Raw genomic sequence first — 12,711 nt, 5'->3', positions numbered from 1 at the left:
CAACTCCCTCAGTGTGCTAGTGTTTCCTCATGGATCTGCATCTAATGTAATAAAACAATGCTTGAAATGAACCTGTTTGAAATGGCAATGTATGTTCCTTACTCTGCATGGGGGTTTTCAACTACAGTGCACTAAGCTGCTTTAGTTAAATCCACACATACCAAGCAATACAAGCAAACGCAGACTTGAATATCCCTTATTCGGTGTTCATTTATCAAAACTTTTCATGAACATGAGACCACATTTCTGCTCATTGAAAGCAAAACTGTACATTAGGACCCAATACCAGAACAATGGTACTTTTTCTGTCAGTTTACTATGAAAATTTACCAAGTTCTAAGTTGGCAAGCTCCCCACCACTTCAGTACTCTGCACTGACAGCAAGTCATAAAAATCCATCTCAAAGTCTGCATCTGGTCAGGCTTCCTGAACAGCACCACTTACCTCTACGTAATGTTTTGAGGAAAGCGTCAATCTGCTCCTGTCCTACCCCAAAGGCTCCCTTCTGCCCAAAGAGGAGATGGGAGAGGAGAAGGTGCAGGACCTCTATTGCAATATCTTGGAAGCCACCTTCTTGATTTCCACTGACGTCCGCGTCAATGTAAGAGCGCAAAAGATCCGGGAGTTTCTGTTTGATAAACTGGGCAGCTTTTGGAAACAGAAGAGGTTAGAGTCAAAACCTGGGATTCTGCTTTAATATGAGATTCATTTAGCTAGGTACCATTCTCTTAATTTGAGTTCGTTTAACACAATCCACAACAGTTCAGATTTAAACAGAAATCTCGTATCTGGGAACTCAAATATTAGTGGACAACTACAAGTTAAGATATCACAATAGCCCAATTTGATTCATTATCAAGCCAGTCATACATGAACTGGTCCTTTAACTTCACACAAGATGACTGTGCTATCTACTGCCCCTCCCAATGGCACCACTAATTGCAAGGTCAGGTCAGGCAGGCACCCATCTACCCCATCTAAAAAGCACACTGCTGAAAAAGGTTGTCCCTGATGCTTTAGAAAACTTACCAAAACCTCGCAGATCTGAGCTGAAAGAGTTCAGTAAAGCCAGACCAAAAATCACCTACAAACAAAAACAAACATCATAGTAAGGGGACCTCATCCTTTCTAACTAGATAAATAATAAAAAAAAGAAGAAATAAAAAATTTTGAAATAACTATTCACCTACCTCTTGAACTTTACTTAATTTGATGACTTTACTCAATTGGGCAAATAAATGGGGTGAAGGCTTTAGACTCTGAAACAGGTAAGAAGAATAACATGAAAGCTGTTTTGGGATTAATCTCATTTGCAAAGTGTCAGACTATTTAGAGTCTATTTGCAAGCTTGGAATATTAGTAATTATTCTGCTGCGGGTTAACACAAAGCTTCTAAGGCTAAACAACTTTCCAACTATTTTTGGCTACATCTCATCTAAAAGCTTCTTCCATATATTCCACTATTAAACCACTCTCATGGCTTTCATATTTAAAGAAGCACTGATGATTTGTTTTGGTTCTGGTGCCATAAACAAGCCATGAAAAACCAACATCAGAGAAAGTATTAAAAATTAAGTTTGCAGTCATTCCGAGTAATTTACAAACTTGCTTAGTTTAACAAAAAAAAACCCCACACCAACCAGGCAAGTTAAGTTTTTGAAAATTTTACTACAAGGGAAAACCAGCTGGTTTCCTAAAGACCAATTCAGCGCAGTTTCTGACACTGAGATCCCCTTCAAGAAGCAAACAAACCTTCTGATAGTGCAAGGGATTGTCAATGGCGTACGACAGCGTCGAGATAAAGTTTGGTTTTGTAATCAGCGACGCACACTCCTGGATCAGAAATTGAGTCTGAAAAGAACAAGAGAACTTGAAGACTCACAGTTTCGTAACAGGACAATAAAAATAAAGTACTTGCACTGAAAAACAAAAGATAAAGTATTTATTTAAATGCCCAAATTCTCTCTAACATCAATTAGCTTCTTTTCATTCAAGCTTTCTTCAGGTTTGCTTTGCTTTTAAGACTGACAAAGTGATGAAACATTCTCCATCATATGTGCAATGTTTTCCTTTCTGTAAACATCCTCACGCATTGCAATAGACAACCCAGAGTACCTGATTCACGGTTAGGAGCTAAAAAGTCTGCAGCAAAATTGCTTAAGGATGAAAACATTCAATAGACATAGTCAGCACCAGAAATGTCAGTTAATGGATTCAGACAAACTCTAAAGATACACAGAAAGGTTTTCAAACTAGAGCAATGCATGAGGTAAAAGGAGCATTTGTACTGATGCAACTTGGTTTTTTCCAGATCAAGAGATGGTAAGCCAGATATCAACAATTATCCTCTCATTTGAGGGCTGGCAAAAAGTGCTTGCAGTTAAAAGGCCACATAACCAGAAAAGAATTTTGTTTGAAGCTACTGCTTCTAACCTGCCTCTGTGCTTGACCTGGATAAAATCCCAGCACATGATTTTTAACAATCTGAAGTAATAAACAGATGCATTGGTGCAAACTGTACCTGATGAAAATCTTTGCCACTGCTTTTACCATCGCCACTGAAATCCACGTGCGAGAATAGACAGCGTAGTAAATGCCTGTCTGCCTCGGGACCGTGCCTATTCACAATCTGAAAAGAAGTATCAAAAAAACAGCTTGGTAGTAAACAGTCATTACAGAGCAAGATCTGGGTCTAATACTATGGATACAGCAGTACTGCTAGTAGTTAAATCGTCTGTAGTTTCAAGAAAACTGTTATAAATATTCCTTTTAATCAGTAACCTAGAAACCACATAATTAACCCTATTTGCAAATAATAAGTATAAACAAAGAGAATCTAGACACAAGTCACTGACATGGAAGCCATGCATTTCAGGGATGGTATTCTTATAAAGCTAAGTAAAAAGGGATTTTTAAGTCACCCTCAGGATTCTGTCACCAAAACAGCCCAGAATCCACACAGTCTGTGGCCTCACTTTTCCCCATTCTTTCCCACAGGTGCAATGCCTAACTCTGGAAGAACACAGCCTTGGGACAGCATCTGGGTGTTCTGCATTTGCTAACTTACAACACCTATCACTCATTACTAAATCTTAACAATATTACATTTTCGTTTGCATCCCCTACCATTTACCTTAACTCTTGGTTACAGACCAGCTCACCAGCTTGTTGTCTGAAATAGCTCCATACTGTTTCAGAACTTGCTCCTTTCTTTACACTTACAGGACAGGACTTACTGGACAGCATTACTCGCTTTTAATACAATCTATACTGTCAGAAATATGAAGCCAATAAACAGTAGCCTGCCTCTTTGGCCACATGGTAGCAGCTAATAACAAATTCAACCTTCACCTACTGGCAACGTTTTTCTCACTGTTTCCCCTTCTGTAGCTGCAGGAGACACAAATGTGCCAGCACAAACCCGCAGCTCTGCCTCTGGTCTGACTGCCTCCACCAAGTCCACTGCCTCACCCGTCACAAATGTCCTTGTTTGCCAGTAGTTTCTTTGTGCAAAGACACAAACAGGGCTGCTTTAGGCTCTGTCTGCCCGGGCTCTGATGTTTGACTGTTTTCATCTCAGTTTTTCTACTGTTATCTGACACTATGCTTCCCTTTCCCTCAGAGCCTGCTGATTCCAGTGGCTGCCAAGTTTTGTTCTGCTGCAAAGAAACTTCCAAGTCAAACCTAGCTGTGCTTCTTGACCAGAGGCTATAATATACATGCCTGTGGTATGTCAGTCCAGAGTAAACAGCCCAGCTGTGATGTCAGCTGGGCCTCTGAAGGCAGCCATACCCCAGGATTAGGAAGATGCTCAGATTGGTGCAAAAGGCAGCAAACCTGAATTGGCAGCAAATTCTACTCCCTAGCTCAGGTTTCAGAAAACAGCCAGTTTGTTTAGGTGATCCAAATTAAATACAAAGATTTGGATGTGCTAACAAGACTGACATAAAGCTGTATCAATTTCCTAAGGAGCTGCCTGGTGCTGTGACCAAGGTGAATTCATCGAAGTAAACAGACGCCAAAGAAAACTGCTCATACTAAAGCCATCCACACAACCTGCCAGCATCAGAAGTAGATTGCTTCCCTGCACTGAGGTATCTTCCAAAGGACAATAATTTGAAAATTTAACATACAGGAAAGAAGAGAAGGCTAGAAGTGCAGTGTATCATATTTCAACTCTAACTACATTCACAAAAAAGGTCTTCCAGGAAATGGGGAATGAGAACTGCCAGTGTTCCTGAAGAAAGAGATGAAAAAAACCTTTGTATTGGCAGCCTAGATAAGTTTACATAACAGTGTATCCAGTCAAAGTCAGACCAAAAATACTAGTGCAGGGGTGATCAAGCACTGACAGGGGCCACCCAGAAAGGCTGTGGAGTCTCCACCCACGTCAGTACCCAAAAGCTGCCCAGATATATTTCTGGGCAACCCCCCCTAAGTGACTGTTTGAGCAGGAGGTTGGAACAAATTACCTCCACAGGCCCCTTCCAACCTCAACCAGCCTGTGATTTAGGATAAAACTTGAGCCACACATATTTGGATTTATCACATAATGTGTTTGGGCAAATACAGGATTAGACAGAATTTTTTCTAGATTCACAAAGTTTTGCTTTCCTAGATAATCTCACCCACAAAGCCCTTTCCCCCACTCCAACCAGGCTCTCCTTACCACTTTAGAAGAAGGACACCACAAAAACTCACTTCAGAGGAAGTCATGGTTTAGAATTTGTGTCTGACAAATGCATAAAATATTTTTGGGTTTTTTAAACATATATTCTATTTTTAAAGAATTATCTACATTAAATGACTACTGATAGCACATTTAAACAGAAAATAGTTCCTTAAGCTTTGCCACTCTTACACTCAAGTGATGTATCTAAATATAAGTGTCATTTTGGTCAGTTGAGACAAGAACAACTCTGAGTATGAATTTCCACAACTCTATATGCTTAGATGGAAACTTTGTAAAATTGAGTGAATCATGCCGAAAATTCACCCCAAGCAGTGTACCATAAGACAGAGTTACAGCACACATATTCTCTTCAACTAAAGAAATATTGTACCAGCAACCACAAAAGTAAAGCAATACCAGGAAATAAAAGACAATAAGAGATTACGATTTTATGAATTTACCCTTGAAATTCTAGATCTGCTTTATAACCATACACAATCCAGACATTTCCAGGGACCAGGTCCCAGTCTCTTGCCCCTCTCACCCCAGTGAGGTTAAGAGGCCTGGCTGAAGGGTAAGGAACAATCTGTCCCTGTTTTGGAGAGCTGTGCTCCAAGTGAATGGCAGATCAACCATATCTTCTCCCAAATCAAGCCATGCTTCAGTCACACCTTGCTGCAAAAACCATCTGTTGAAACTAACAAGGATCAAAAGGACAGCATGATCCCAAATGAGCCCCTGGAGTACTGAATTTGCAAAAACATGAGAAAGTTAAAAAAGTTACAACACATCTATCCAACCTTACATTTAAATAAGCCAATACAGCTGAAATCACTCTCCTCTCACCTCAAGATAAGCAATGAATGCACTTTTAAAGACATCAAATGTTACAGAAACTCACTGCTTAAGCCTCCTGGCCTTCTAATCTGATTCAAATCACTGCGGGATTGCACTGTTACAGGAAAAACACTCAAAATTAAGTGGCCCAGCTGTCTGCTGGGAACCGAACTAAATCAGTTTCTAAAACTAGCTCAGTAGCATTCACTTCCTCCTAAGAACTCCTCTGCAGATAATGCTTTTCAGTCCACCCTACAAGTTAGAGCTATTTTTAAAAAGGTCAATTAAAACAGAATTATTGTCCAAATCACAAATATTTTGGTCTCAACGTGCAGTTACTCTGCCTGCCGTCTGAAAACGCAGGGCCAAGACAGCCAGCTTGGCTTCACAACCAAGCCATGAGTCACTGAATGAAGAGGAAAACAAACTTCCATCAAGGGAGGAGAGAGAGCATTCAGAGGTAAATTACAACACTCAGGCTTTCAGTGCAAGAACTCTGAACACTGAATGTATACAGTTTTCCTCCCCTTCCCAATCAGTGTTCTATTGAATGCTCAAAAGTGGGAAGATTTAACCTGGAGAAGAAAGCTTTTCATACCACCCTTCAGGAGCAGCAGTTAATCCTGATATTCAACTACAAAGTTAATACTGGACTCAGCTCTGAGCTGTATCTCATGACTTGGCAAATGAACCAGCAGGAGTATCAGACACACCCTGCAATTTCCAACACCGCAGAAAACAGCGAACAGTAACGTACACAAGAGCAGGACAGAGTACAAATACAAACAAGAAGAGAAACTCCAGTTCTCTTTCCAAAATTTATTTTGTAGCACTGTATCACTTTACTTACATGCTGTATTTCCTGCTGGCTGGCTCGGTAGTTTTTCTTGGTTAAATTGTCCACCAGGTAGCTGATTTGAGACAAGGCCAGCGAGAGCGAGTCAAGATTCATTGCTGGTTGGGGCGGAAGCAGGCGGCCGAGCCCGGCGCAAAATCACCATTATTCCCCTTTAGTCACCTCAGAGACAGGTCAAGTTTTTTTCCCCCAATGAGACTATATCTGTTTTTGTGTTACTTGCTTCAGCTCTTCTTTCTCAGTTGTCTTCGTCTGTTCTGAAACATGGCACCTGGAAAACAGTATTAAATTAGATTTAAGTTCTTAGCAACATCACATAACTATGTTTACAAGGAAAATAAAGTACTATTAAGTCTTTAAAACACAAGTTCAGTTGTTTTTACACTACCTGACCACTTTTGTTTCTGCAGTTTGCAGTCTGAAAGAGCCAGCAAACAGCTCAGTCAGAAGAATGATTTTCAGCACCGTGAGAAAGAAAACGAGACGAATAACGAATAGGATACCACACAGCAACAATCAGAGGCCAGAATCATTCAAAGCATTGATTATAAATTAGTACCAAAAATGCACTTTTACCATCTCGGCTATATTTTGCCTCAGTACATCCAGGCAGTATTGCCTCAACCCTGTACACCAAAACAAGCAATTGTGAATGAGCAACACACAAAGAACTGCAATAAACTAACCCTAACATTTGGCTTATACTGAAACAGCTTTCCAGTGATCTACAACAGCAAAGCTTGCCAGCTTAATAAATTTCTATGACAACACAAAACTTGGCACTTGACATCTCATCTGTTAAATTACAGATTGCCAGTGTGACAAAATCGCATCCCAAAGCAAGTCCTGCATATCCAACAGTGTGGGGAGCCTCAAAAGAAGCCCCAAGCTGCTCTGAGAAGCAGCGCTGTGCATTAACAGAGGTAGAATCAAGCCACAGAGTCACTGCTTGGAAGCTCTACCTGATCAAAACACAAAGGTCACTGGGCTCTATGCCAGGAGTCTGAAGATCCCTTTTTCAGAACAAAAACCATTGCTTTGCTGTCTTGGCTCCACGGCAAAATCCAGGAGCACAGGATTTCTGCCTCATCATGTAAAGGGCTGGCTGGGGTGATGTGTTCTCCTGGCACGCGGAACTGAGGCAGAGCAGTGCGGGGAGGATTCCTGCAGCAGCACAGCCCGGCACTCCGGGCCTCCTCCTGCCAGCGCCCAACAGCAGCAGCAGGCAGGAGGCTGAACAGGCTGTGCTGGCCACAAATAGAACTCTTCCTCACATCTCCCTTTATACAAAGGTTTTCACTTGCTTACACTTGGAACCACACCTTATTTAACATCTGCATACACTTCAAAGCATCAGGGGCAACAAATCCTATCAAAGGCAATGAGGACCATTCTGCTCTCTGAAAAAGTTTATTATATTGCACAAATATATAGGTAAATTATTTTTAAGTCAAATCAACTGACTTCCAGACTTTCCTTATGCCATAGAAAACCCTGACTACCCAATGAAGGTATGCAAGATTGTTCTTACGCAATAAAACTTACATCTCACAAAGAACAAATTTTCAAGCAGTAATACTGAAAGCATTCCTCAGTGACAAGGCAGTTGGTCTCTGAAAGAATTTCAGGGCATGTCTAAAACTACAGTGAGAAGAATTACAAAACTTCCATTTCTTTTTAGTACATCTGACAAGCTAGAATTCATTACCTTTATATATAAAGATTTAAAAGGCCACTGACTGTGGATCCTCTAGAAGGCAGGACTGGCACAAAGTTTAAAAAAAATTTCTCAGTAGCACAATACCTGATTTATTTTTATTAACCTTCAAATTCCTCTTTTGGAGTAACCTAGAAAATGTCACTGGGTTTGGCAAACACTCGCCTTCCAAAACAATCTTACTGGCAGGGTTTAAAATACATGACCAATATAAAGCTTCTGAAAAGTATTTGTTAGAAATCAAACACACAGACCTAGGGACAGTAGTTGCACTTACTAAAACCAGCAGTGAGCAAGGGGAACTCAGTCCCATCAGAGCTCCAGATTACAGCAATCAGCCTGGAAAACTCACAGGCTGTTCCAACTGCCTACAGGACATAACACAAAACTTCAACTGGACCAATTTTTAAGGCTATAACAGAATTTCAGAATTTGCCTTTCAGGCCCCTAGGAAGAAAAAAATGTATTTCTCTGGGCATTTTTCCTCTTACCAATACAAACAGCACAGCAATCACACCTACTCCACCTAAAACCCAGGGGGTTAGTACTGAAATTCTCAAGCTGGGCTCAAGCCTCCCTGCTGCCATACAACACCCTGCAGAGCACCAACACTGACCATCCCACCCTCCCATTAGCATATCTGTTGTCTCTCAAAAAAGCAGGGAATGCTTTGATTGCAGGGAAGCAAAACAAGCTTTGCCACCTTCCAACTGCAAAATCTGGCACTGCCACTGGACAATCCAAGCTGGAGGCAAAATCGGATTTTTCCTTTCAAGGAAGAGCCTGAGCAAACACAGAGACTCAAGGAAGGAGCACAATAGCTGAGGAAACAGCTTCCTACTTATGTTCTAAACATACGGCTTGCACCATGTGTATCCTGACACACAGCAAACCCTGACAGCTCCCACGGACACAACGTTAAACACACTTGAGAGGTTCAAACGATGTAACCCAACTCAGGGGAGTACAGAATTACCAAGGGAGCCTCGCCTGCAAAGCAGAACTGCACAGGTACCTCTTTGGTCATTCAGTGCAAGGCGAAAATTCAATTACTACAGCACTGATTAAGGAAGCTATGAATGCTATGTGAAGCAGACTTTATTTTTAGATCCATACATCCTTAGTGGGAATGAATCTCCCTACACTGGCCTCAACAATTCAGGAAGCTTTCAGTTCATGGGACAAATCTGCCATGTTCAGACAAGTCAGGCCTCAGCTACACGGAATTTATATATAAAAAATTTAGATTACCTGGCAAAACTAGCTACTTTCAGTCACAGATCCTCTGATACAGTAATGGATTAAGATACCCTGCAGGGACTCAGGAGCTCTTTCAATATTATAATTTTATATTGTGCAACACAGCCCATTTTGAAGAGATAAAATGTATTTACCAAATTCTACAGCATTACACACCCTGAACACTTCCTAAGGAAAACAACAGCCCATCAGCAAAAAACATTTGCCATCTCCTTCTGTAGACCTTTTTTCAAGAGCAGAGTTCTGTTGGATTAAAACATAAATGCAATAAAATTTCAGGCAAGAATCCAAAAATCACAAAATAGAGAGGGCCAATATGAAACCACCCATCAGGTGTGACCAAAGACACTCCCTACTAACCAGAAATCACTACAGAGTAACTAAGCCTTGATACTGAAGTTTACAAACCTGAAGTCTTCCACAAATTCAGAAACGCCCTCACAAAGAAAGTAACTTCAAAATTACTTTAAAATAACTTTGGATTTTTTTTCAGAATTTTGTAGAAGTAACTATTCCACTGGATTTCAAGAGTTGTATGACTTCAGGGCACACGTGCTGCATGTGGAGGATAAAATAGACCAAGTGACACAAACAGCAAGGTGTTTGCTGATCAGATCTAAACTTCTGTCACAAAACATCACATAAAACATGCTAAAGGGACCACTGCTAAACCTGCTCTTCAGAATAGTCTCTCATCCTCTTTTTAAACCCATGAACAAATACAAAACATGGAAGAGCACCACACCTCTCTGAAGGCCAATACTGGGAGCAATCCAAGGCAGAAAAGGTGGTTTTGAATCACAGGATACTTTGTATTTCAGGATGTCTACCACTTTGAAATTTACTGAGGGGGAAAAAACCCACAGTGAAAGTCACATTACCAGTAAAATAATCTCCCAATTCATTTGATCAGTTCAAATTCAGGTGTTTACAAACAGAAAAGACACCTGAACATTCCATACGCTGGAAATCTGCCCCCAAATCCAGCAAACTGGAAGTCACAAAGATGATTAGACACAGTAACTTTAGTTTACAGAGCGCGGCTGAATTAAGCACTATGTTGTTCCTGTACACTCAGGCCAGTGAAGCTGCAGTCTGGAATTCACCTCAAATACATGAGATATGCATCAAACATGACATGACTGCCTCGGGCATTTTCCCATCTCAACCTGGACTGTTAAAAGAAAACAAACCAAGAAACTCTCACTTCCCAGTTCTCCTTCAGACAAACACTGCAGAATAAAGCTTCTGCTGGAGGGAAGAAAAGCAGGGACTTGTTATCAAATGCTTCATGGTTTTCTGCCATCCAAAATGTGTTTTAAAACAGCTAAATGCTGCTTCAAAAGTCAAAGGAAAACTGCAGAATTCACACATCAGGGATGTTTAAGGAACAAAAAGAGAAATCTGGCTAAAATAGTGATGGCCTCAATCATGATCCTCAGTGGTAACAATTCCCAACGTGATTTAGTTATGTCCCATCAAGGGGACACAAAACATCACTGTCCTCTTGGGCTAAGTTATATTTCCACAGCTTCTTTTTCACTTACTCAGCTCAACACCAAGAGTGGCCATTTCAGAATAAACCAAAAACCCAGGAACACTATAAAGGATAAACAGGACAAGGTGTTTCTCCAAAGAAGAGACACGGGTAGGCAGCAAACAGGCTGTGAGTTTGGTGTGGAAACACCAGGCCAACAGCAGCAACAGTTAAGAGTGAACTTAAAAGGGCTGAAAGAATCAAAATAACAAACATGGAGAGGACAGACCAGTCTACTACTAACTAAGTTTGTTTCCTGTTTGTAAGAGAGTCACTCCATCTGGACTCACCCTGCCCATAATTTTAGCCAATGCCAAATTAGTTACCTTAGAAACAGGAATCAGTTGGGTACACTAAGAATGACTCGTCAGAGTCAGACCTGCTTTGTTACCTGCTTAAAAAAAGTTTCTGAGAGCAGTCGCTAACGCTTCCCGTGCAACAAGTGGGATTCAGAAACAATCTGAATATGTGATGTACCAACAGACTGGGGTTGTATCTTCAGTATTACCTCACTTCTGTCGAAAATACAGTCCAAATTGCTTGTGGTTTGTTGAAATTACTCACAGGCCTTCCTGTATAAGAAGTAAATGGTACTACTCCAAGTTAGAAAACTATTGTAAAGAAGCTCTTGTATCGATACAGCGTCTGCCGAAACGCCCAACTGTTGCTATTTCTAGTTCAGTATTATACAAGTCCATTTTACTGGGCAGTGTTTTCTTAACTGGAGGACAGCACTGAGAAGGATTTCTCTCCTGTGGTCTGCAAGAAGGTTATGTCACCGGATTATTTACTACAGCTCACTTTTTCCGTATTTTCTACGGGCAAGTCAGAACAACACCGATCTCCCAGGAGGCCGCCGAGCCCGGCCGGGGCAGGCCCGGCCCGGACTCCTCAGAGCTCCACCTGTCACCAGCGGCGTTACACAAGCCAAGGGGGAGCAATGAGCACGGCTCCAGAGCCGGCGGTTTCCCCGCCACCTCGCGACGCCGCCGCCGCCTCCTGCCCCCGCCACCCAACGGGAACACCCGCGGCTCCCGCCCGGACCTTGCGGAGGTCCCCCTGTGGCTCAGGGCCGGCCGCAGGACCGCGGAGCGGGGGGGGCAGAGGGCCGCGGGTCCCGCCGCCGCCTCTCGCACACCCCGAGGGCGGCCCGGCCGGGGGGACCTCAGGCGGCCCCGGTGCCCCCAGCGCAACCCGGCCCGGCCCCACTGCCTCCGGCCCCGTCCCCACCGCCGCTCCCCCCGCCCCGGAGCCCGCGGTTCCCCCAGAGCCGCCCAGAGCCGCCCCCCGGGGCCGGGCGGGCGCCGCTCGCACCTCGGCGGTGTCGTGAGGGCCGGGCCGGGGCCGCTCGCGCGCTTCTCTCGCGCCGCCGCCGTTCCGATACAAAATGGCGGATGGGGTCGCGCGCTCGCGCCGCGGCCTTTCCCCTCCCCCGTCCTCTCGCGGGGGGGGACGCGGGGGGAGCGGAGGGGCGGAATGCGCGCGGAGCTGCCCCGCCCCCCCGGCGCGGCCTTCACCCAATCAGAGCGCGGGGCCGCGTGGAGCTGGCCAATCAGCGCCGTGCGACCTCGGGAGAGGGCGTCCCGCCTCCCTCCGCGAGGAGCCTGAGCCGCGCGCCATTGGCCGGGAGGGGCAGAAATCCTTCCTACTCTCTCAACCAATCAGAGCGCCTTAGCCCTCACGAGCTGCGCGTGCGCGCCGGCAGCCAACCCGCGCTGCCGAGACCGGCCAATGAGCGAGGAGCGCCGCGCGGGGGCGGGGCGGGAAGGGGAAGTGGCGGGCGGTGCCAAAGGGCGCGCGGAGTCATGGCGGGGGGGGGCACCCCTCCCGAG

General features: G+C 43.8%; 1 protein-coding gene across 3 annotated transcripts in view; it reads right to left on the bottom strand.

The window, feature by feature from the left end:
• CNOT1 (CCR4-NOT transcription complex subunit 1) overlaps positions 1-12,297 on the bottom strand; it is a 55,377-nt gene extending 43,080 nt beyond the window's left edge. For all 3 annotated transcript variants that reach the window (XM_083870251.1, XM_083870253.1, XM_083870252.1), the window contains exons 1-7: positions 12,194-12,297; positions 6,360-6,636; positions 2,522-2,629; positions 1,753-1,851; positions 1,191-1,259; positions 1,030-1,084; positions 445-648 (exon numbers count right to left, since the gene is read on the bottom strand). In XM_083870251.1, the coding sequence (XP_083726377.1) occupies positions 445-648; positions 1,030-1,084; positions 1,191-1,259; positions 1,753-1,851; positions 2,522-2,629; positions 6,360-6,461 (637 nt within the window). In that variant the 5' untranslated portion in view covers positions 6,462-6,636; positions 12,194-12,297. The remainder of the gene's footprint in view (positions 1-444; positions 649-1,029; positions 1,085-1,190; positions 1,260-1,752; positions 1,852-2,521; positions 2,630-6,359; positions 6,637-12,193) is intronic.
• Between the last annotated feature and the right edge of the window lie 414 nt (positions 12,298-12,711).

The sequence above is a fragment of the Zosterops lateralis genome (assembly GCF_965231275.1).
Source record: "Zosterops lateralis genome assembly, chromosome: 12".
Classification (NCBI taxonomy): domain Eukaryota; kingdom Metazoa; phylum Chordata; class Aves; order Passeriformes; family Zosteropidae; genus Zosterops; species Zosterops lateralis.
This window is presented reverse-complemented; position numbering and strand designations above follow the sequence as displayed.